At 33.6% G+C, this 27704-nt stretch overlaps 1 protein-coding gene across 5 annotated transcripts; it reads right to left on the bottom strand.

Moving 5' to 3' along the window:
- Positions 1–3: 3 nt before the first annotated feature.
- On the bottom strand, positions 4–22644 carry LOC139989258 (uncharacterized). 5 transcript variants are annotated; one of them, XM_072007449.2, is made up of 5 exons: positions 22375–22644; positions 9407–9524; positions 5528–5778; positions 1701–1951; positions 1000–1077 (listed from the first exon to the last, which is right to left on the bottom strand). In XM_072007449.2, exons 3-5 carry the CDS (start codon positions 5774–5776, stop codon positions 1074–1076), a joined length of 504 nt encoding a protein of 167 aa, XP_071863550.1. In that variant the 5' UTR covers positions 5777–5778; positions 9407–9524; positions 22375–22644; the 3' UTR covers positions 1000–1073. The 5 variants fall into 5 exon arrangements, with proteins under 5 accessions (XP_071863551.1, XP_071863550.1, XP_071863549.1 ...); XM_072007448.2 differs by lacking the exon at positions 9407–9524 and having other exon boundaries at positions 22375–22641; XM_072007446.2 differs by lacking the exons at positions 9407–9524; positions 22375–22644 and adding an exon at positions 12277–13093.
- Positions 22645–27704: the final 5060 nt, after the last annotated feature.

Raw genomic sequence — 27704 nt, 5'->3', positions numbered from 1 at the left:
AAGTTTAAAAGTTGCCTATCATTATATTTGCATTTTCGTTATAAAAAAAGAGTCTTGTTTCACAAAGCAACGTCGAACTTGACATAGTAATATATTATATAATACCTGCATAATCGTATATATCACAATAAAATGGACGTGTGAATGAGTTTCGCATATGGTATGTACATCGTGTAAAAATGACAATCATCGAAATTATATGGCAAGCAAACGTATTTCCCCTAAAAAGCCACGCGATTGTCTAAGCAATGAAATTCAGAACATCTCTAGTTCCGATACGTTTTAGAGCTTCCCTCTCCAATTCCTACACGTCTTTTAAGGTCTCTTAAGGTCACGTAAAAGTCTCTTAAGTTCTTCGACCATAGCAAATGCTATTCTTTTTAATGATAATGGATACAGTTTATAGATTGTGTACAGATATAATAATGTACAAACGTACGAAGTGTATCGACAGTTCGTATTTGCTATTTTAGATTCACTCTAAATTAGCCAGACGAGTTCACTAATCACGCTTATACGGGTTTATTGGCAAGTTCACTTGAAGTTTCGACAGCTCTGGAACTACGTATCAAGTCATGAGTATCTTGTGCAAACATTTAGGCTTGTGTCTCTCTAGGCGCTTTGCAGAAGGCACAATGTTTACATTCCCTTTGACTCTCTTGAGCTCTCTCTTCTTCGAATTTCTCAAGTTCTTGCAACAAAATTCGCCATCCGTTTCAGACTCATGGAATCCATCGATCAAACGTAACGACCAATGTAATACGACTCTACCCTCGATCCTAGCTTCGATCGTGTCATTGCGTTGATTCGCTGACAAAAGTGGAGTCCCGTTTGGAGAACTGTTCGTTTGATTCTTTGAACACAAATATCTTTAGTCTACTTAAAAGAGGTCTACGTAAACGAGGCTCTCCCATCCTTGACGGTGCTGTAACACCTATAACGAACGGCTGAATGGTTCGTACCATCTTTGCACTCTTGTACTTGGCCGGTTGGTAGATGTATTGCAATACGCAGGAACTCTAGCATGCCGCAAGCCTCTCTTGTCGCGATCATGAGTGGTATTGCCAAATATTTCACCTAAAATAAGGAGAAATCATCAATATAATTGTATAATTACATCAAAAATCTGTACACATACTTATCAATAAGATTATCAAAGATTTATTTCTTTCAATAAAATTTCTACAAGAATTCATCGAATTCTCAGAAACTCAATCGAATCTCATACATTAGAGATATAACAGAACATTTATTGGGGTATTTAATGCTTAATTAAACAATCTCTTGTCGCTTAAATTTATTATTTGAATGCAAAAATCTTATCTAAATAGCGTGAAAACCAGTGAATTATTATTCACAGAAAAGTTTAGATGAACAAAGTTCTGACGTAACTAATACCATATTCGTAGTATATGATGACGTAACCAAGTTTTATAGAACAATTCGTAGCATCACCTGTAATAAACCACGAAGTGAAATTGCATCATAGTTCCTCCCAGATGTATGGAATTCCCTGACTTCGTTCCATCCCCACCCTACGTTTCACAACGCGACCAGGCTAACTAGTTCTCACGAACGACTTACGAACGACACAATATATCAAACATCTGTTCTTTTTATACTTTACGGAGAATCTATCGACTAAATAATCGAACGTTTCATTGAAGAGAAAGCAGTGGAGATGCGTAATTGTATTTTACCTCGCGTAAGGCGGCGGCGGCGACGGCGTAGGGTCCCTAGAAACAATCTCCACGGTTCTAGGAACCATATTGTGTACAGTTGGTAATGACAACGTGTTGCTATTGTTCGGCCTAAATAGATGACTAGGATTCAACTTGATGGCATCGTCGTAGCTAGGTGGCGCATCCGTAACCGCCTCGTAATCTGGTGGTTTTTGTCTGGATCCACTAGATGGTTCCTCAATGGAGATTACGTGAATAGGATCGTCGATCTGCGTTATACAGAATTTATCACTCGAATCAGTGTTTGACAGAATTATAAAATAATATTATATATGTATATATATATTTACATATATAAATATATATATATTCAAGTACAAGGAGATAGTAATTCGATAGGATTCTATACTTAGAGCCATGAATGATCAACGTCTGCCTTTCGAAAGTGACCCCTCCGATCCGATTCGTACGAATCGATTCTTATCTCGTTAATATTTGACGACAGTATTACACGATCAACCGCAAGGATATTAACCCCAAAATGGTTATTCTTCTATATATATCGCGACTGGTCTATAGATATCCACCTACGTGTTTGCCTCGACACTCTTTAGAAACTTTATAGCTGGCCGGATCTAAGTCACGAAAGGGCGCGCGTTTACCGCAGAGCTACGTACGCCGGATACAGAACAGGATGAAAATAGCGCGGTTATTCGAGGCTATAAAGAAAGCTTCGCGGAAAATTGCATAATCGTTTTGTCGGCTTGAATCGCTGGGTGAATGACTGAGAACAGAGCCGATTTTTTCTTCCACGAAACTGTCGGCTTTCTTCATTAGGTACAAATCGCAAATTAGAGATTTTGCAATGCTGGCACCGGTCGTTCGGTCCCTATTGACTCGAGCGGCTCACGATTTCGTTCGTGATTGTTCTATAGATCGGTCAATGATCGTGTTTCTTCGTTTGGAAATAATCTAGCCGATGTAAAAGCCATTTGTAAAAATATCGCACGATTTTGTTGTTTAGAGTTTTTTACTTAATGCCAGTTATAGAATTTGGTATTTAAGAATTTCCTAGTTATTTATTTAATTCATTTGGACCTGTTTATGCGACTAAGATTCTACGATAGAAATTCATACTTGAAGGAACACCATGAAGTTTCCTTTCAAATATATACTTTCCAGGAGAAATTATCAGTGTATCTGTCGTAAATATTGTACGACAATGAATAATACACTTTAGGATTAAGTCTCTTGTTATACTTACTGTTAGATATACATATGAATAAATATCTTATAATCGTATTCATGATCTTTGTCAGATTAATTCGTTTCGCTAATAAGATTAATAATTAAAAATTAATGATCCATGATGAGATCATTAGTAATGGAAATAGATGATAATGTGGAAGTATAAATGAATATCAATGCGTCGCTATATTTCCATTTTACTTAATAACACTGAAATATTATTTGCAAAAAATGAATATTTCTCATGTATTTTTTATCATTTTACATTCTTCACGTTCTACTTTATTAATAACAGGTTAATTTTAAAATGTTAATTACTGTAAGAAGAAGGTTGCATAACGGAAAATTGACAACTGTTTCAAATGTGTCGATTGCAGCTGGGACACGGCAAAATAATCGAAGGATGGCCGCCGATAAATATAGATACGTGCTTCCGGGTGAATATCCTTACAGTAGTAGATAAGTGCACTGTAACTACCAGCGACCTCCTTTATGCATCGAGCCACAGACAGACCTTTGCATTTCTATTGTTTCCCTGCGTGAACGAAAAGAGGAACAGCTGCTATTCTAAGTCACACGACTATACTACGCCCACATATCGTTTTAGAGACAAAATGCAGAAAATGTGAAGGAGAGGCAAAAAAGTAAGAGGAACAGCTTCTGAAAGAACAATCTTTGCATGACCAAAATTCGAGTGAAATGAAAGCATAGACACAATGGGGCGTGTAGGACAAAAGAGAACGTTGCAAACAAAGATATGACAGAATCGCGAGGAGATAAAGGAAAACGTGCGACAAAAGAATTCGTCCAGTGATAATCGGAGGATTCTGATCGTCTGGTTCCCAGAATTTACATAATACCTGTGAAAGTAGTGCGATCGCGTCTACGATACTGCTTATAATTGTTCAAGGGATAAGAATTTTTAGTTCGATGGCCATATGAATTAGAAATTTTAGTTCTTATCGTAACTTTTGGCAGCATACTACGTGTCATAAAGATACATTGGTTGAAAGATGCATTCATGTGAAAATTATATCACAAGAAAAGAACAAAAGTGATTTTTGATAATACTTTACATGATACACCGCAAAGTAGTACTGTAAAATGAGATATTTGACCACAAAAAAGGAATACAATTTCTTTAACACCGTTCCGTTTCCATAGAAATCGGTTTTGTATCAATATACTTAGCTTTCTACATCATTTATTGCTACTTATATTTATAAACGTGGTTAATGTTACACTATTATCATCTATCTTTCACTTTATCGATTTGTTATTGATATTACTATTGATCGATCTATTAGTAGTTAGTATTGATTTTGATCTATTGATCTTGAAGCTAAGTGCGATTTTTTAATACTCGATAAATCCTCGAATAATTATAAGCGGTACTATGTACTATGCTTGTATGCTGTAACTATATGTATAATAAATTATGGAACAAAAAGAATTACGAAAATTAATTTCGTTTACCGAACATTCTCCTATCGAACTATAAACGTTGTGCATAAATTTTCACTTTTGACGAAGCTGATTTGTATCAAGAGTATACAGCAATTATTGCCGCTTTACGAAACGCTACATAGCGTGTGTTAACTATGTCGATTTTAGGAGCTAGCGAGTGATTTATGAGGCGAGGAAAAGCCACTGCAACAATTTTGATCGAACTATATTATTTTTATCTCGTAGCCTGTTTACAAACGCTGGTGATTACGGTTCCCCTGTGTACTATTACTTGTGCTATAGACGACCGGTTCGCCGTCTATAATAGGAAGTTGACCCGGATCGATCTGAAAAACGCTGCAATTTTCGGAGGTCTCAATCAAGTATGTTTCGAAATCCTTAAACTCGAACAAAACATTTGCCGATGGTAAATTGAGCCGTTTACGGAGAAAGTAGGGACTTTGACACGTGAAATAGAATCGAAATTAGATTCAATTACTCTTTCAGTCAATATAACTATAGCTGTTGTTCTATCCTGAGTCATTCTGAGAGAAAGGATTCAGATAGATTTCTCGATCTTAGAATATGAATACATAAATGTTGGCAATGTTAAGTGAACTGTCACTGCGGCTAAAGTTCAGAAATTTTATCTGTTTAATCGACAGTTTGTTCGAATTCACTATATGTATAGGTTAATTGTATGCACGCGACTAGTTCTTAAGTTGCTTGAAATACAAATGTAGTCAAACGTAGAAGTAAAATATTGATCTCAAATTTCCTTGGAACATTGTTGCTCGCAAAAGTTTCAATTTCATCTTCGACTAGCTAATTAAAGACGTATGATTCGATCTGTTATTAGAATTGCACTTTATAGTATGCGATATATTACTTAGTTTTGTATTTTCTATAACAACAATTACATACTGCATATGAAAAAGATAAGTCAGTCATATAAAATCAGAATCATATTCCAATCAATCAAATCAACGTCTGATTAATTTTTTCAAAATATACCAATACGATACCAAATCAGTCTCTTAACTTATTCGCAATCTCTACTCGTAACAAATTTGTATTCCCTGACGTATTTCACTATTTCGATAAAAGATAAAATGATTATCGCTGTAATGGATTAAAAAATGAAGACTTACCTGTGCTGTGATTGGATGATTTGTGTGTTGTGTGTGCATGGTTGCCCTACTTGGCGGTGCGTGCAGCCAACAACACATTGCGGCACATATGAGAAGAGCGCCTGCGATTATGCAAGCAACACCGACATATCGTACCGGTTCGACGTAGTTCTCCGCGAGGCCTAACCAGTTTATCAGTGCTCCAACGCAAAGGAGAACCATTCCGTACCTGTAGGGACGCTGCGAACGCCGCGACTCCTCCAAGGACATTGCTGAAATCGCAAACAGAGATCAGTTTTGCAACTTTTCTGCAAAGTTTCAGACAGATTTCCTTATTATCGTATATCGTTCGATCGCCTACCGCGTTAAAGAAAAAATTTGTCGGGATAAATCTTGGCTTTTCTGGAGATCATTGTTTCATTGTTAGATGATAGCGATTTCAGAATTCGTTCAGAAGAAAGATCGCTTGATCAATTGAATTTTTTCTTCCATCAGTCAATAATGGAACAATTCTTTTTAACTTGAATTTCATATTTGTAACAATTTTCTGAATTCTGCAATTTGAATTTGAATTTGAAAATTAAGATTTGAATTTAGAAGAAATGTCAAAAATATTAATTCAAATATTCGGGAAATCTCACAGAGTTCACTAGCATTTTGAAAATAGGTTCACGTCTTTGGATGACGTAGGGGATTTAATTTGTGGACACTAAATCATTGGACAATGACATAAATAACGATAGCGTATGCACGAAGAAACTAACGTTTGGCATTTCAGACGAAATTGTTGGTTTAGATATAGTTTCTCTGATTTATATATTTCTTTGGACTTTATGAATGGATTTGAAATTAAATTTATCGATGTATGAAAGGTGTGTATCTATTGTTAGAAATTTTTTTATAGTAGAAAACCTTTTGATCTTTACTGGGAGACAAACCTCTACGTAGATATATACTAAAGTAAAGTTTATTTTTAGATAATATTCCATTTCCGTGACTTGATTAGATTGACATATGTACGTACGATCAATTTTAGAAAATGGCGCTATATATAACTACGGTGAGGATATTGCCACGTACTTTATTTCCAACTGTACGATATTGATTCGCGCGATGCGCGATGACATAGTAGATAGACACAACTCTGTTTCTGAACTTCGTTTCAGATCACGCATGATGTTGAGTATACCTCGAGCAAACATGATGTATTTTAAGAGGACATACGTCCATTTAGTTTTCACTTTTTACACTTTTAATCGTTACATACAAACATATAAAACATATATGCAATAAATGAATTTTAATGAATTTCAGATTGGACATAAAACCTTAGCTTTTCCATACTCCACGTTTCGTAGAAAATTAGTAGAAGTGAAACCGAAATTTCATCAACATAAATGAAATCTTACATGGAATTCAAATTACAAAGTAAAATTCAACCACAATTTAAGATATAGAAGAAAAACGCGTTTTCTTCGTCAATAAAATATGTATGGAAATCCCTAAACAATAATATCGCGTTAATGGCTATTTGAGTATTAAAATTGAAGTCAATGGATATAAATGGCGAGTAGAATCGTTACCGACAGGTAAAAGGTAGGAAACTTATTTGTAGAAGTGGGTTAGTCGAACAAAGCAATTGTTTGTCTAGCGACAATGACTTATAATAAAAGTTTGGTAGGTGACGCAGAATAAAATCAAGGACAACGATAAATAAGAGTTCTGGAGAAAAGATAACCCGTTCCAACGAAAGTTTGTTTCTGCCACGAAAATGTTTATTACCCCCTGTCGTATGAGAAATCTGAACGACGTTATTCCTGCTGAAGCTGACTTTCCCTGGTTTCAAAATCCTCTTTGAATCTTATTATATAAATATATCCTACTTTTATCTTGGTGGTTTTTACCTTTCTTATGATTTTTCTATACAAAATAAATCGGCAGCTAATTATGCATGGTATTGGAGCAAATCTGACAGTTTCTTAAAGTTGGGTGATGCTGAATGTAATTAATGTGTGTAAACATGATGAAATATAAATCGATCGGCGGCGAGTTTGTTTTGAGTGTTAAAGAAATATGCTCGCGTGAAGTAAAAATCTATAAATATTCTTCGGTTGCGAGAAAAAAAGAGAGAGAAAAGTAGGCTGCACAAGAATGAATATACCGCAAAGGTAGGCCATCTCGGACATCAGCAATCGCACGATCGATATCTGTCACTTCTCTGTCCCGCCGCGCTGTATGCTATTTTAGAAATAAAAACCGATCGAATATTAACGCATCTATTTCACTGACTATAAAATGCGAACGATGTTCTTTATCGAGGATCACGCGTGTTCTTTCGTATGACGAGAGATTCGTCCGCCTAATCGCCTATAAGGAAAAATATAGTTCATAAACTGTTCGAAGAAATATCGATGTTAACCTTTGCACTTTGAAAACTTTAATAGTATGAATTCGTTAAAAACTCCAGTATATTTTTACGATGGACTTTTTGGAAGATATGCATTTATTTCGTAAAGCAAACGATAATAAATGTTTGCAAATTTCTTATCGGTGAAAACAGTACAAAAAGCAACATTTCACGTTATCGTTGCACCGGTGCGATACCAAGAAATTACAAATTTCAATGAGAACACAAACACCGCAAACTGGAAAGAAGAAGAAAAAAAGGAAAACCTGATGCGTAATTACAAATAGCAGAAGAATATGAATATTAATGAATGTAGCGTGATTACAAATTATTTTCTTTTGGTATTCAAATCCTAACTATAACTAAATACCGATGATCAGCAACGACTTATTATTTAAATTATATAACTTATCTCCTTGAAACAGTTCTCGCAAGAAATTAAGAGGGTAAAGGTATCTGAATAATGGAATTTGTAAAAGACGAATGAATACAAATAGAAGCAGGGAAACACAGTACGGAGAACTGCATAAAAAAGAAAAGAAGTCGTAATCATAACGATCAAATATTTAAATTATTATCTTACGTTTAACTATTGTTACTTAATATTTAAATCATGCTAAGTCACAATTGCTATAGTTTGAAAGTTGGATAGATTTTTTTGTATGTTTGATATGAGAGCACTCGATATCGTAAACACAATTTGATATGAATGAAAGATTATGATAATTCCAAGTTCATTCCAAAGAATTTACCATTGATTTCGTCCATATCCTAAAATGGCACTTAAACACACGAGCAAATTCGTACTTTGATATGTGCCACACTTCCCGGTCGACTAAAATACGGAGTTATGCCTATCTGCGGCATACAGAGTTACGTCTTTATACCTGAGGATTACATCTGATAACGGGGCAGAAATCATAAAGATAAGGGATGATATTTTTTAAACTTATCGCTCATTTGTCATAAATAAATTTGTCTAAATACACGTGCAATACTTTATAAAATCATTCTCTTGCCTCGTTTGTTCAATGTGCCATCGCGTGATTTTTTCATCACTTTGCACGTGATTGCTTTGAGACGAGAGCATGATTATTATTACACACGTGAAATTGATTTTCATTTGCATAGGTGCACGAAATGATGGCCAAGGACGTGAGTTTGGCCACGAAGGGGGTATACTTCTTACAAATTGTGATCTTTACAAAAGGAGAAAGTAATTGCGAATAGAATTTGATAGTAATTTCTCTAATAGAAATTTTATTCTTTTCCTCTCCTTCTTTTCTTTATCAAAGAAACAAGAAAAATCTGCATTACAATTATAGTATTTAAAATCAATTAGAAAAATTGATACTCCTATAGCTCAACTACTTATGGTATGATTTATATAACGTGTAATTCAAAGTATTTTGACGTAGAACACTGATACAAGAATAAATGAATTTAGTTGAACAGTTACACACACATACACAGAGATAGAATTAAATCGGCACCTAAAAATAGAGCACATCTAGTAATCTGGTTTGTTCCGCTATTTGCAACATCATGGAAGTTTCTCTTGCGTAATTATGAAAATCCAGGACGTGCTTCTAGATGAAGGCTGAACAAGAACTGGAAGTAATCAGAAACAAAGAAAAAAAGGTATTCTTTTAACAGCCATTAACAAACACTTCCTGATTTATAATTGAACGACATATAGATAGCAGTATATCTGGTTTATGTACAGTTTATCTCATTTATATTTACGGTAAGTTCTTAGGACATCGATAAGCTTCTACCGATTCTAATTGTAGTTCCTTCGTGAATATTCTATGAGACAATATCGCCAGTACCGTTTCTTACCATTCTATTCTGAAAGCGGAAAATACATGCCACAAAGGAAATCTTTATCCTAAAATTGCGTATGGGGCATCGCTTAATTTCAGCACGAACAATGAGTGTTCATGATAGACGTCTGGCGTACGTGTGAATTTTCTCAACGGTAGAATCGGGCCATAGCAGTCAGACAAGCCTCTGTCACGTTCTACCTCCATTTTTCCTGTACATAACGCAACTCAGCCGTCATTTTCTCTGCTCTGCATACCTGTCGATGATTTTTGATACAGGAATTTTCTTCTTATGGAAACAGATAAAACGCTATGACTCAAGCAGGAGTGGTTCGATTAGGAAGGATTATCGGTGGGCGTGATGGTATTTTACAGAACGCGTCAGTCAGAATCCTGTTTTAATTTCGACACACTTCGATATTTTTATATTAATTTTATTATTTTCTCCCTGGTGTTTTGAAAATGAATCGCTTCAATGAAATATAAAAGATGTTTATAATTTATCATATGTATTATAAATTCACGCTTCATCAAATTCAAAAGCATACAAATGACTCAACGATATTTTTGGCACTTCAGAAACGTATTCAGATCGGGTTTGCAATTTTGTTAGCGATTTCTAGAATATTGAGTCATGGGTGAATAACCACGTCAATAATCTCTGAATTGTAAGCGCCGTACATTTTGCAATAAATTACGTCGTTTCCTCAAGAGTAATCGTGAAGCTATGCAATACTGAATTATTAAAACGTTACGAATAATTCATATTAGGTATTATATATAAGATAAATGGTCCGCGATACAGTGAATAACTTGGAGAAGAAATATTACGCAATTCCATGAAATGAGATAAGAAAGGATGATATTCGTAAAGTTAAACCTGATTTCCAATTAATTTGAAACACGAGGAAAATATATAAGCCTTCTTGCCAGGTGATAGAATTGTCGCAACGGTATGATGACAATGGAAAAAGGAAAATGTAATCAAAGACATCAATCATAAGCAATTACATACGTGCAAATATTTGATTACTTAACTGATTTATGATATGTACATCGAATCGAAATCATATTTATATGTACTATCAAGAATTTCCAAAATGGATACGCGTCATTATCGATTCATTTAATCTCTAATAATTAAATTTCGTTTTGATAGATCTGTATATCATTGATTACTTTTAATTATCGTCTAACCTCAAATTACATAGTGTACAAGACGCTTTAAGCACGAAAATATGCTTCTATGTACCACACGAATAATAATAATAATAATGTATAATTGTAATATTGTTAATAATAATATTGTTACAGTAACAGCTGTAATATCGTTACAGAATGTATATGTATGCGTGTGTATAAATATTGTTATAGGATGTTAAAGGAATCATAAACAATGTGCACGTGATAGACAGTAGACACGGTAATAGCAATTAAAAACCGTTAGCAACTGATTAGGATACGTTATGATATTAAATTAATAACTCTTGTTCTTGTCAGCCATTTGGTTGATAGCAAAACAATAGCCCGATGATATGACGGGAGCGATGCAATATAAAACCTTAAGTAATTCCACAGTATATAACCAACTGTGATAGATTGAAATGAATGAAGTGCGTTTAAAATAACGACAGCCACAGTATAGAACATTTTGAGAAGAATTTCGAACGTTTGCGTGGAAATTGCAATAAAACTGTAATTTTATATATATATATAGAATAAAATATAAAATAAATATAAAATAAAAATGTAACGCTTATATGTTTATGAATTAAAAATTTCATATTCGATTGAAATAGAAAACGAAACTCTGTTACAAAAAATAATAATTTCTTAAGAAAAAAATCGCTGTTTCCTTATTATATGACAGTGTACTATACCATATTTCACAACTATACTATATGCTTTTATCGTATCTTTAACATATTTAAAGTATTAAATGGTACAATGGCACGATAAATGACGAACTCATTCACACATAAAATATCCAATTTACATTCTAGCCATATTGCTTTAACTTTGTCATCCTTTTTTCACACTGAGCTAAAAATGAACCATCGGTCGAACAAGTATTATTTATGCTCGAAGATCGCCTACATTTTAAATGTAATTTCAAACGTTCGTGATAAAATGGATCAAGGTTGCATGGTTTTCACTATTAGAACAGCGATGTCGCACGGAATAATAAATACACGTGCTACGCAGAAAACGTGAACATGAGAAACGTGAGAGAAATGCAGTAGCCTAAGAACCGAATCAGCATTAACGTTTCCGTTTTTTATGCATTTACTTTGCAACAACATGTTTACCTGTGCGATATCGCCGTGTAATCGGTAAAAACTTAATCGGTCTCGTACTTAACTAATACCTTGCCGTTTTTGCTTTTATTTTATCACGCGGAACGAAAATTAAAATGCAACTATAACGGCGTCAAATCAAACAAAATACGAGAGATAAATGACGTAATGTATCAGCAAAGTAAAACGTATAAAATGGGAATTCGCGACATTTAATAGATAAATACAGACAACCAATACCTGGTGCCTTTACATTGAGAAACAATGTTGCACAACCGATTAGTGCACGGTTCACATAAACAGACATGTTACATCTCCGTGAAGTCCATTAAAATCTGCTTTCTGTAAGTCATTCTTCTTTAGATCGAACACTATTCGGTACACTGGTTAGAATCGATATTCTCGAAAACGGACAGAGCACAGTTAATCGAATCAGCACAAGATGTTCACTCGATCGTTCTTCGTGATCGTCAAATAAGCATCCATTCTGTTTCTGCTTTCAATAAAAACACTCGCTATTCGCATTCATAGTGCTTGCTACTAACGTTCTAAGTTGACGCGCTGCGATGTCGAATAAATGGTTACGTGCACGTACGAATAGTTGGTTGTTGAAAATAAGGACGAAGAAAAATTAGCCTCTGGTAGCGGTTTTTGTATCGATTTTCGCACGAGGTACGGTTTCGTGGAATACAGACTTCCTGTGCGGAAGATCGATCTGTGTGTATACTTTCTCGCGTTTCGGGAATAACCCGTTATCGCGTACTATACTATACCGCACGTGACATTTTAACGCTACTCTACATTTACATTTAATATACGCGGTTCCCTGTTATAAATTATACATATACCGTCGGTTTCTCTGCATAGACTCGCGTTTTCGTCCCGGCGATTTCTGTCGATCGTTGCGTCAACGAGGCTGCAACTGTTACATGGTTACACGACCATTTACATGGCTTAACCTTAACCCAATTTTACACCTTGCGCCACGAGCACCGCTTAATGAAAGAAAAGCAAACGATCGACTCTGCGGCCGTTTAGCTCATGAGTTAATGGGCCATTTAATGCACCGCTCTTCCTGTTTTGTAGATATTCATTAATATCGTGCATATTAACTGCAGAAAATTGTCAATTCCATCTAACTGTTTATATCTGTTCATAGCTCGAACATTTAATAATTTTAGAGCAAAATATTCGCCAGTGGTAGTCACATTTAGTGGCTTTCGTATGGCTACAAAAATCTGATACTATGAAAATAGAATTTATGTATAAAACCTGATAAAAACATGCATTATTTTCCAAACATAACGTCAACTTATAGATGTGCTAAAAGTTTAATATACGTTATAATCGATAATATACTTTCTCTTTAACTTTCTCTGTCATATTTCCTATTCTTCGTTCATTTTGATTATTCGTCGATTGTAGAGAAATAAACTGCGTGACTAGAATACATGCTTCGTATTTTCTATTTAATGAAAACCTGACTGATAGTATAATCGATAGAACGCTAATCCTCTGGTAGTCTCTTCCGCACCCTACGTTAGTCTTGTATATTTTATAATTACACCTCATCGACGTCACTAGATAAGAACACACGTAATTATTCTGTTGTTTTATCGAAATGTTCATATGAGTGGCAATATAGTGATTTTTTCCTGTTTCATATATCTTTGAATATCTTCATTTTATATTCTTTGTGGCGTACTTTCTTCTCAATTATTTTGTGTTACAACCTTTTATTCAGACTGTTAAAATCTTAATAAAAAAAATTCAAAAAGACATGTTAATGAATTCATGGTCACTAACTATGATTTCTTACTTTCCATTAAATTGCTTCCACAAAAGCCTTAAAACTGTCGGTTATTCCAATGAAATATCAGATTGGTCTTATTATAAAATTCTTCATTCTTTCATAAGACCGAATGGAACGTAATTCCAAGGTTGATGAAATCATCTCTAAAACCAGCTAATATTTTATTAAACACAAAATCGAATAAAGTCACGATGTTCTCCTAAATATTGATACGTGTTTCATAAAATTGATGTAACCACGGAACGTTGCAGAATCATCTTATTTAAATAATCACACAATTTCACATACAGACGAGTCCTACGTGATTTATCGCGTTCCTTGTACTTCGTATAAGTTTCTTTTAATAAATTGATTCGTCGTGATCAAAAACGTTACACGTTACACAGCACAAAAGTTGCAGTAGTCTCGTGTCATTGTAAAAGGCTGACTGATAGATAATCGTGCGAACACTTTTTCAATTACTCCAGTATCGATTTCCATCGTCACGCAATGAATGCAGAGGAATTCTTTGAACTCTGACCTGCGTCACGCGGTTCGCAGCAGATAGTCATACATTAGAATATCGTCTGAATGCTCGCGACAGGGGTCATGGGTACCTAAGCACGTGACGTTTCTAACTATGGAAGTACCTTGAAAGTACGCTGATAATAAAATACGCAGCGAAAAGAGAAAAAGATCGATAGTTGAAGACCTCTTGTAGACAACATTGTAAATACCAAATATCAAATTTTTTAGAAAATAAAATTGTTTTCGACATTCGATTTGTTTTGATCATTACAAAAGTTATCTTAAGTGTATAATAATCCAAATGCACCACAAAATTTTCTAACTCTTGCACTAATATGGTCAAAATTCGTCGGAAAAAGAATTGTATTTGTAAAGAAGCCTGTACGTGCCATTTCTTAGTTGCAAAGAAAACTGAATGTACTATTCATTTAAATTTGCAAACAGTGTAAATATCAACCCTGTTTGTTTTTAAATAACTTGTACCAAAACAAAAGATACATTTTTTCGGGATGTTCTTTTTATTTTTATTCCAAAAGTATATTTTACTATGTTCCGTGCAAGAATTGTTGGACGTAAGAATGGTGTTACCCTTTAACACTATTAGCGTTAAATTAGTTGTAACATTATTATTATCTACAAATGGAAATTGCTATACTACAGTATTCCTATTGACATGTAGGAAATTATATGCTAAAAATTTTCAATTTTTGCACTTGGAGCGTTATCTACAATAAACATTCAATTATGCATAATCCATATTCGATTCGCAAATATAAAGAAAACGAAACCAAAAATCACACGCAATACTACGTAATATCGGTTTAAATACGATCACGTATAGTATAATTACAAGTTGACAAAAGAGGATTTTGACCAGTCGATGGTCAGATTCAATAAATGATTCACAATCTCAAACGAATGATACGAGAGCACGAATGGTAAAACGAAAGGAAAGAAAAGAACATGCATACACACAGACGTTATATGTAAGCAGTAAATAAATTTGTGGCATTGATATCGTGAGAGTTATTGTCGGTTAATAGACGCAACACGAAAACTTACGTCAAAATCGTAACACTCACGAGATTGCGACGCTTGAGAAGGGAGACGCCAATCGAGGGAGAAGAGAATTTGAATTAAAAAGGAAAACAAAAGATGAAGAAGAATGACGAAGAGGAAAGGTGAAGAGGAAAGACGAAGAGGAAAGACGAAGACGAAATGAAAGGCAAATATGACTCAGCTGATATCGCGCTTAAATGTGACCCGTGCTAAAGATGCTTTGTCTACCTTGGCATTTGCTCTGTTATAAGAACAATTGTTTTTTGTAAATTCAGACATTTACTCGTATCATATACATTATTCCTTGATAATTAATAATCACATAATATGATAACAACACATTACACTAATATTAGAATTACCAAAAACATCAAAATTATAGATTTTACATTTTTTGTTCTTATAATTAGTAAGAAAATGAAAAATTATAATTGTCTATGTATGTTACAGATCAGCAAACCTAGTGTTTCAAGAATGGGAAGACTTTAGACTTGATCTAATAATCAAGATGGACGAAGTTTTAGAAGATAATGTATGTACTATATAGCTGATTCATTTCACGTTAATGTTGTCAAATTAACAGAAATTTTATCGGGTGGTGATGTCACTTCAGAGAATGATTCTTCAATTATTTTACGTCCACGTTCACGGACAAGTAGCTCATACTTTGATTGGAAATTGCATCACTTCTATTCTGCTGCATAACATCACTCCTTTATTTTCTATTATATAAATTAACATTCTCATGTGTCATCTTTCAATATTTGCAGCTCTTTCTAAAAAGTTTTATTTAATCGGTGGTATTCAGTGACGCTCATGCGTCATGCAGAAGCGTTCTCCGCGATTTCAATCGAATCTCTTCGTTTCTATATAATTAGTTATTAATTAGGCACAATAAGTTGAGAAATATAAGGACATTATCCAAATCAATTATTCAGAGGTAAAGTACTCCCTCTGTTTTATGTTGAAAAAGGATACATATACGCTATCTCAAAATTCATGAACGCAACGCAAATAGACATCTTCGCGGGGAAATAAAAACAGAATGCAGGGGAAAAGAAAGGAGTAAAAAGTAAAAGTAAAATTTCTGGTTTCTTGGATCAATAAGAGATATGGGTGCAAACTGTGGCGAGGTGATCTTTCGGCAAATTCCACCTGAATCCTGTGAAATGAACCGAAAAGTTCGGAATCTCGATAAACAACAAATATTGTTTCGGAATTTTTAATTCTGTCAATATTCGTGAATATTTTGAATAGCCAGAGTATGTTCTCATATACTAATTAAGGTTTTTCCTATTAAATGCAACTGTTAATGTTCATCGAAGACAGAGTATTAAAATCCCTTGCTTTCGTTTTAAATTCAATATGAGATAAGATTTCGTTTTTTTATAATTTATAATACGTGACTGCTTAATGAACACGTGAATACGTGACTGTGTAATAATTATTTACAAATGTGTTAGTATGTCTGAAATGGCGTAGAATATTCCACTAACGTCCTATACGGTATCACGATCTACATGTATTCCTAACCTTGAGTTTATAGACCGAAACCAAGTATAAAAGGTTCATAAGCTGAGTTTGTTCGAACAAATAAAAGTGTCGATTTTCATAGGAACATCAGTCGCCTAAGTTATTGAATTCGATACCGCTTTACCATCGGTTTATTACCATCTTTTCTACTTATTTTATTTACAAGATTACACGTCAGTGAGTTGGTTTTTTAAAAGCCGCCGAATATGATTTAACAAGAACGATTACCGTAAACGGGAAAAGACAGTAATATCCTATTTACGAACAATTCTAAAATTAGTCATGAATATCTCACGAAAATAGATTCTTTTAATTGCAACTGCTATTACGACTACATAATCGACTGCCATTTGTTGTTTGAATCAGAAAACATCGTTCATTTTATCAATTCATTCACAAAATAGCAAGCATGACATCAACCTGAATATCATTAAATTTCCAATCAATCCAAATTTTTACCATAAAATCTAATTTTACCATATTTCGTACTATAGGTAGATAATAGCTATAGACATTTCCAGTACATTTTTCTATAGAGCGTGCATTAAGAAACTTATGTGTAAGAAATATTAGCTTTGTAAATCTTTATTGTCACTTATTCAAATGAAATGCTATTATTGATTTACAAAATCATGAAATTAGATTAAACGGTGGCTATGAACAATCGTGCGAGAACCTGTGTTCATAGAGTTGTTTTGACATGGAATACTGAAAAGGCATATATAAGTAAATTTTACACGAACATAAATGAAAAGTGGAGCACACACTAGGAAAAAGTTTAGTGAAAGTGACTGTCAATGGCTCGAGATGAACACGTTTTTCAGCACGTGGTACGTGGGTCTCGTTTTGAATCAAAGCGCGCGGCTAAACGCGTGTTTTATTAATAACTCGTTATACTTGGTGATCTCGTGCAATGATATCGAAATTGTGAAATAGTGAGTGGCGACGCTACGCCAAGTATGAGTAATTCTTACTTCCGCAAGCTGATTTTCCGTTTTGAGTTTCCTAATTCCAAAGTTAATCATTTTACAGTATTCTTTGTATAAAAACAATGAATTTATAACATTTTTTTCATTTCATAAATATCTTAACTATGTACTGATATATAGAAGCTATTATTAAAACTATGTATTATTCAAAGTTGTGAGTACTAATGAACAGTAACAAATTGTGATTTACAGTTCGCCTCGGACTTATCGACATGCTATTTGTCGACATAATTAAATTACCATACCCAGTCTAATTTCCTCTCGCCACTTCGCACTTCAAAGCGTGCTGCGTGATTAGTCGTTGACAACAGGATCATATTTTACACTTATCACGTGTTTTACTATAAACCCGCAATAACACTCACTTATTTATTGAATAATGAAGTACTGAAATTCTTAAACATACCAAGTGTAGAATGATCTCTATTCTACTATAAATATTTGTTTCTCTTCATCTTTATCTCTTTCTCCTTTGGCAATGAAGTATTTTTTTTTTGCATTATCAATATTCAAAATTATCGAGTTTACCTCATAATGATAGTACTGGTTATCAAGAAAGTAGAAATTTTATATATACTTTTTAATAATAGAATTAATAACAGAATTAATTTAAACTTTAGTTTATGATAATTTCTGACAAAGAATGTTGAATTGACTGCTAATACTTACAGTATATGTACATCTAACATATATATATCTTATACATTTCTAAAATATACAGTGAGTAACTTTAATATTCGGATACCACGAAATTTTAATTTTATCCCACTATAATTTTGTTTACAACAGAAAAGAACCATGCATGATCAGATAAAATATTAAAGCAATACTAAGGTCTGGTTAACAATAGTACAAATTTTATTTCCATAACTTTTAACATTGTGTCAATAATATATCCTAAATGAAAGGTCTGATTTTAACATTACTTTAATATTCGGACACAGAGATGCAACAACATTCGTGATACTTTGTATTCCAGATCTCCAAGACTATCATTGTTTACAAACATGCTAGTCTACATGTAAATACCATATCAAGCCTCGTAGCATCAGTTGCGTTTCGATATTCGTGAAATTCACATATCATAATGGCACGCAAAAATAATACCAGTTTTAATATACGCCAACTCGTAATTTTTCATAATGCTAATAGAAAATCGTATAGACAAATTGCAGCCATGCTTAATTTAAGTAAGAGCACAGTAGGAGATATAATTAAAAGGTTTAAACAAGAAGATCGTATAGAATCTATACCACAAAAAGGACAGCCAAGAAAGTTGGATATCAGTGACCAAAGGAAAATAATAAGAAAAATAAAGGTAAATCCTTCATTAAGTATTCTAAAACTAGCTGACGAACTTTTGATAGAGACTGAGAAGAAAGTACATCCCCAAACCATACGCAGAGCACTGAAAAAACGTGGTCACACCGGAAGAGTTGCTAAAAAAAAGCCATTTGTAAAAGAGGCAAATAGAAAGAAAAGATTAAATTATGCGCGATAATTTTAAAAAGAAGTCACATGGTGAAATGACGTAATTTTTAGCGATAAAAGTAAATTTAATATTTTTGGCTCAGATGAGCAAAGAATGGTTGGCGAAAAAAGAACAAAGAATCTAAATTTAAAAATATGAAACCCACTGTAAAGCACAGTGGTAAAAACATGCTTGTGTGTGAATCTATTGCTACGTTTGAAACGAGTGAATTAGTTTTTACTGATAGCATTAGGGACAAAAATATATATTTAAACGTTTTAAAGAAATAATTTATGCAAAAGTTCAATAAAAATGGAAATTGTTAATATTTTTAAGTACTACCAAGAAAATGACCCTAAACATAAGGCCCGTATTGTGCAGGAATATTTGTTGTATAAATGTCTAAAATTGTTACACCCTCCACCTCAGTCACCAAATTTGCAACCTCGTTGAAAACCTATGGGACGAACTAGAAAGACGAATTAGAAAAACTGCAATAACGTCAAAAGAAGTGTTGAAACAGCGATAAAAGGAAGAATGGAATTATATTAATACCGAATACCTGAAAAAAATAATTTGCCCTAATGTTTGAAGTAAGTTATCAAGGAGGTTACTCCACAAGGTATTAAATCACTTATAAAACATAAAAATTAAGAAAAAATTACTTATATCTTAGAGTGTCCGAATATTCAAATAACGTTAAAATTAAACATTGTTTCATTTAATACGTATTATTTAATAAGTTTTGGATATTATGTAAATAAAATTTATACTATTGTTAATTGGACACAGTGCCTAAATATTATACCTGATTTCTTACGTTCTTTCCCGTTATGAACAAAATTATTGTGCAATAAAATAAAAATTTTGTGGTGTCCGAATATTGAAGTTACTCATTGTAAGTACGCTTAGGCGAATAGATAAACACGACACTGACTTTCACATTTCAATTCGTAAACATAACAAACCTGAAAAGGGACTTAAACACCAATGATAAAGCGGATTATAGAAATGTAACTACAAAACGTAATTAATAATAATTCTTTCGATAATTGAAATCTCGTTTACGAGTGAGAATATGCTTCGTATCAGCATACAGAGAAATAGCGTTATGTTAATTAAAATTTTCATAAACCAATATTTCAAGTAAACAAATTCTATTTCGATTTCCTTGAACACAAAATTAATAAACTTCAGGACTTCCACTTCGACAATATTATCATATTATGACAAGATACATTGTGTACGGAGAAGACAATATCAAAACAGAGTATAAGGAAGTGAAATATGATCGCTATTATAACTGCAGAAACAATGGAAATTCTTAATTTTCTTCATTTCTTACAAAGGAAGTTGAATAATTGCTTGAAGCTGCTGCAATCATAGATATAACTTCAAATTTCATTAGTGATGTAATTTGAAACTTTAATGGAAACTATCAATATCCCACTTTTTCCTTCTCTCTCTCTCTCTCTCTCGTTTTTGTTAACATTCTCAATAAAATCTTCAAAGATGCGTCATGTTCATGACAGAATATTCCCGATTACAGTCACGTGATCGAGAGACGCGACAATAGTTCACGTGCATTCGATCAAGTGAATTAGTTATTATATTACTAATTTTCGTATATAATTGCCGTGGAAGAGATCGGTATTTATGCATTCTGTCGTGAAGAAAAACCTGTGCGACGTATAAATCAAACACAGGTTTATTAACAATTCGCAATTATAGTATTCTCATAGCTTTGACCAATCATGTTGTCCGTTCGACGTATATTGATTCACGTCTTCAAAATTAGCATATTTCCCACTTGTTATACATCGTTCATTGGAAGATTGTTTGAATAATTCCATTTTTGATCGTCATGTAATTGCTGTATAGATAGTGGTATGTTTAATTAGCGACTACAACGTGTACTTGAATAATTTGCTAGAATTCGCTAGAATTTGCTAGTATTCGATCCTTGATACATCGAGTGTATGTATCTGGCATATCTATCTATAAAACCTGTCTGACCACTTTCGTACGTCCCTGTTTACCGTGATAATTTACGTCAGTGATGTCCTTAATTTCTGTTTACGATCGACAATCCGTGTTTGTATCAGCCAAATGACAGTTACCGGTATTTCCTATACATCAATTCGTTGTACCACGATGACGATATAAATTTTCCCGGTCCTAGGAATCTGTCTCGTCGTCTAGGAAACGATTACTAGAGCGTATAAATAGCTTTACCATTTTAGAAAGCGTTTTTAATAGACACCGATAAAGCGTTTCAGGTCGCTTCATCTAAAGCGAACTTCGTTTCGAAGCGATAAGATTTCGCAAACTTCTCAATATTCTCTTTTAATATTTATTTTTAAGAATTTTTCAAACAAGTTTATTTCAATGATATCTCTATTTCAATAATTATCCATGAATTATAAATATTCTCATACGTTTTCAAATATTTTTCCAACAAAAAATTATAATTTTCTTTGAAATGCAATTCTTTTATAAATGCATTCTATATATCTAATATCTATATATATTTCATATTATACTATATATCTAATTGCAATGAATAAAATTAAAGAATTTGAATGAAATCCCGGACTTTGTACGCAAACAATCGATAGGTTAGCTTTGAATCGAGTTTGGTTTTTTCGGCGCGAAAATACAAATTTACAAAAGATGGAAAACTTTGTAAAATTAAAATAATTGTTTGCTCAACGTAGCATATTATATGTTAGAGATGCTTTTTATGGGGCAGAATCAATGAAGTCAAAAGAAATACCAAACTCCGTACACAAACAAATAAAAGCGCTACAAAATATCATGTAAAATTGTAGGAAAAAAGCGCGATTCGCATTTAAACGAATCAATTAATAAAAAAACAAAACATTGAGAGAATTTGAGATCTGCTTTGTGTCATTGATACTTATGTTCAGGGTCGCGAGAAAAGGCAAACAATCTCTGGCACTTACCTCTGGACTGAATATGGCGATCGAACCGCTGCGTTTTGACGATTCTCGTTTTTCACTGTTTCTCTCACAAATAGAACTTTATTCACTGAATCTCGTATTTTTAATTGATAAGCTTTCACTGCTCTTCTGTGCATCTGGAGATCGATTCGTAGCGATACGTACGATCGAGCGCGCGAACAACCCCCGGCGTAACGACACCAAGAGAGCGCAGCTGCCACACGGAGAACTGGCCGCGGACTGGCGTGATTCCCGCTTCTGTACGCTATTCTAACCCACGGCCGCCAGTTTTGCCGCTTGACTCGGCTACGAGTATAGCGCGTATCATTGATGTGAGCGCAGACGTGAGGTTACGTTGCTTTCACGCTGCGTGGGGAACCCGGTTCTTGAACATCGCGATATCCTCCGTGTACATTTCGAACTTCCTTAGATATCTTCGGTTTGCAGTTGTTGTATTTTATGTGGGTCACGTAGCAATGTCTTTTGCTGTAATTATGCAACCGTGTTATGATAATGAAGAAACTGGATACATGGTTTGTTAAAAGTTAAATAGTGGGTTGGTATACTATGAGGTATGTCAAAGCGATCATAACACTTAGATAGGAAAAATATTTGTTCAACCTTAATGAATATTTATCGCAAAAACATTTCTGACGCTTATTTTATCATTTAATTTTGACTACAGTAGAATATGTTCGACTGTATAAATGTTTTCGCAAGTGATAACATAATTTTAATATACTTGGAACACAATGAAATCATGAATTAAACTATTGAGTAACAGCGTCGACTAATATTCAAGAATCACTCGAGATTATTGAGTATCATAGATTATAATCGACTGTTTCATACATGTAAACTATTTTAATGATGGAGTTTTAATTAATTTATAAAAGTTTTCGTTTATAGATTCTGAAACTTATCGTAACGTGTTTCGTCCGGTATTCTCCGGAAATGTAAGTTATTCTCTTTTTATTGTTATTTAATCGCAAATAGATTTACAGTTTAAATAAGATAAACGCTCCATTAAATGATATCTTGAGTGAAGTTACGCCTAGAAACGCTTATAGTACGTGTCTGACTATGCTCGTCTGGAATTGCTTATGCTTACTCAGACCGAAGAACATTTTGTTCTTGTATAAATTTAATAGCGAAACTTTTCAGGAATTCGATACTCTTTAAACTTTAATTATTTATATTTATACTATAATTAATTACACAAGTAACCATTATGGAAGATACTTTTGATAACATAAAAATTTCTCGATCTACATACGATTAAGCTTAAGTTCGACGTTAAATCAATGGAATATTCCACAGAGTCCGAGGAGTTCTTATTACTCTAACTAACAATGATAATGAGAAACGTACCAAATGAGATACGATCTTAAATAATTAGGAAAAAATCTTGTTCATCTAACAAACTGGATATGATAATTCTATTGCAACTCAAAACGTCAGCTTCAATTTTATTGTAACACCGCTTTACATATTTTTCTACCTTTTCAAACATTGTATGCATCGCATACAAATATTTGCAGGTATGAATCATCTAAAATTTTATTGGCAATAATTTTTAACCAGTACTATCTGGCGAATGGCACCAGAGCTGGAAACATTATCTAGAGCTGCAAACAAAGTTGTGAAGATAAAGAATTGACTTCACGGTTACTCCGGTATATTTTTTTTTGTTTCTGTGCAATATCGGAATAGCGTCAAAGCATGATTCAAGAACACAGACATTAATTTCAATTTATCATCTACTACAGCTTCTCAATTGATTCGTGCCATTTAATTGAGACGAAAGATGCCGAGTGTTCCTCGTGCGACGAGAATAGAAATACGGAAAAAAGGAAGGAAAAATATGAACTGATAAAGAACGAAATGTACATATCTAAAACGGCGTGAGATCGGGAAATGCTTCGTTCAGTTGTTCAGCATCGTGGACGCGTCTCCCAGCCTCGTTCCAAGCAGCGCAACGGTACAATTAACGTTCTCAAGACGAGACGAACGTTTCGTGTCTCGTTCTATTTGTAAAATCTCACCGGTGTTCTTCATACACTCCCAGGTGTACAATGAGTCACCCAACTCTGTAACTTAATGCAATGAATTTTTTAACTCATTAATGTCGCAAAAGATTGTTTAGGTATTATTAGAAACGCGTAATAAACGCGATGTCGCGTGTGTCATTAAAATTCGCGTCTTTAAGAGGCAAACAAGGCCATAATTGTCGCCGTTTGTACCATACTACTGTTATACTGTAGTACTGTTGAAACTACTACCACAGGTTAAGAAAGTTCAATGTACTATTTAAGTGGTAATATTAATACGGGGTTCTTGAAAAATTATAATTTAAATATGTACAACGGACGATATTTATCAGCATTTTACCACCTGTGAAAATATCGTTTCCAATGTTTTAAATAAAGTACGACGTTCTTGGGCAATATGAATTCATCATTTACACGCACATTGTAAAATCTGACTATCTTATTGCGGACGTTGAAACAGTTTTTTCAAAACAGAAGATTGTTTTTAATTAATTACCAATATCAATTAAATGCGTGTAGTAACGAAAATTTTGGAAATGGTTTTTGCTAGTAAAAAGATGATGAGGGAATATATAAAGTTAATTTCTATAATATTAAGAATTCAGTTGTCTCACCTTGTATGTAGGCATGACTCACTTTGTCCCGTCGGTACAACGCCTTATGCTATTGTTCTTCTGCCCAATTAAAGCATTTTCCCCTCGACTGATATCTTTTACCTCCTTTTTTTCACTTGGTTTAATAATGGCTCTCCTCGACGACCACTCCTTTAGATAGCACTGTAAAACGGGACTTTCTCTTTGGAACCGTCTTCGGTGAAATTGTTTATTAAACCCTTTCAATCGTATCATTTAATACCCATTTCTATTTCAAAACTATTTTTATAAAACACCTCATCAATGTAATCTCTTTTTAAAAAGAAAATTATGTACGCCATGATCATTAAGGTATAATCTACTACACCCATTTAAGACGATATCTTAGGTTTCATTTTCTTGATTATTCCAAACAGAATATTTAGATATCTCTTTCGTCGATGTATAAAGAATATTTTATAACTTGATTTTAAATGTTCAAGGACGAAGCTAAGTATTAGTAAATACATAAGTAATTCACCATATAGTATATATATATATATAAAGTATCTATCTGTTTACCTATACTATGGCATAAATTTTATTGCAAGATTTCATGAGACATAAATTTCCAGAAAATTACCGTCAACGAAACTTCATCAATCGTTTAACATAGAATCGATGAAACAAGAAGGTTATCCAGATGAGAACCGTCTGGTATCCCCCAGATTATTAGTTTATCATTAATCAATATATATTTGAAACCTATCCTTTGCGTTTTATTCCGTGCGTAAAAATTATTAACTCTCTTGAATAGTGAACAAAGTCTTCCAATAATTCGAGATAACGTTATAAAGCCAGATTCCATTGTTATGCAAAAATCCCATATATCATGTTGTTCAAATAAACTAAAACTTTTATTTATCTCATCGCACTTCCGCAACCTTCGACGAGGAATATTTGCACGTGGTACTGTTACATATTGTATAAGAGAGGTATCTTGCACTTGAAATCAAGGGGATAGGTTTAGGAGCGATTCAATGTAAATTCAGCGGAGGAACACTGACGAAGTTGAATCAATGTATGCAAATCGATGCAGCGGGTAATTTAAGCTGATTGGTGCGTTGTTACTGTTATTACAAAACGATTCGTTGTTTCTGTTTGGAGTTAAAATCGCAAAGGAAAAGCAGTATGTAGATGGCGAGAGAGAGAGAGAGAGAGAGAGAGAGAGAGAGAGAGAGAGAGAGAGAGGTGAAGTGGAAGGCTGTATTTTACGTATCGGCACGTTTATTTGAAAATAACGCAGTACAAGCTCTCGATGAAAACTTCAATAGAATTAGGAAATATTTATCTTAAACACAATTTCAATAGTTTAATACAATAGAAAATAATAAAAATTAACTTGAATCCTCAGGCTTCAAAGGATTAGAAAATGGAAATGGAGAAGCTGTAAAATTGTTTTCTTTAGACGAATAATAAAAAATTTAAGACGTTAAATATGTGACACCTTACGAAACAGCCTGTTAATTTCCAGAACTTCAACTTTTCGATAGCAAGATGTGTAATTATAAGATAAGAGGTATTTAAAGGAGGTCAGGCTTTGATGAAAACATTAAGTTCAAGACTCGAGACGTAGCCTGGAAACGTTACCTGTAAGATGTCACGTATATATACATATATACGTCGCAGATAAACTGTCGTCTCAATGTTTTATCTGTATTATTCCCAATATGATAAGATATATTTCTCTCTCTCTCTCTCTCTCTTTCTCTCTCTCTCTGCAAGAGTCTGCGAAATACTCTATGCAATCATTCTTGTAGAAAATCCTTACCACCCAAGGAAGTCGTTTATCGTGAGATGAAATCGTTCATTAAACTTATGTAGATAGAGTAAAATCCGATGCATAACAAGTTTGTACCGTCGCAATATTTTCTATATTTGAATTAATTGAGATAATCTCAGAAATAGTAAATTTATTTTATATATTTATTATAACGATGCTTGTTTGATAAAAGACAGAGAATAAACAAACATCGACTTATTTCGTTGTTGATCGTAATTTACATATCTACCTGAGTCAAGGAAATAACTTTGTTTGCCTCCTGACAAATAAAGAATCAGTGGATGCTATATTTAAAGTAGTAAATTACGTGGTAAAACTTCTTGTTATCTAGACGAAATGCTCGTCGAAATTGCGTCTAACTTGTTTTCCGCAAAATTATACCTTGTACTGTTTGGTACAGTAACGCTGTTGCTAATGGAAGAGAATCGATGCTAAGTAGCAAGATTGACATTCGCAAGTATTCTTGGACGATGAATTTTTGGATGATGAAATCATTGGGACAGACATTCTAGATATTGCACTGTGGCAAGAGAGGTAACAGTCAATTGGTAAAAAATATCGAATGTAGGGCTTCCTATGGACCGAGAGAAAAGGTAAATCGCCTGAATCTTACATATCTTGTAATCAATAAGTAAATTCAAAAATAATAATAAATCAAAAGAAAAATAGCCTGAAACTTACATATCTTATGATAAATCGTGATTCTCCGCTTTTTACCAATTATGTTCGAACCTAAAAATTCAGATAAAGTTTACCCTACTACTATTCTTGAATTCTTATTTTCCAACTTTTCTCTCGTTTCTGTAAGTAAAGAGACTTTTAACATTTAAAAGATATATTTAATAAAAAATTGAAATGGAGAATAAC

Source organism: Bombus fervidus, chromosome 7 (assembly GCF_041682495.2).
Source record: "Bombus fervidus isolate BK054 chromosome 7, iyBomFerv1, whole genome shotgun sequence".
Taxonomy (NCBI): Eukaryota; Metazoa; Arthropoda; class Insecta; order Hymenoptera; family Apidae; genus Bombus; species Bombus fervidus.
The sequence above is the reverse complement of the archived record's forward strand: the minus strand, read 5'-3'. Positions and strand labels throughout refer to the sequence as shown.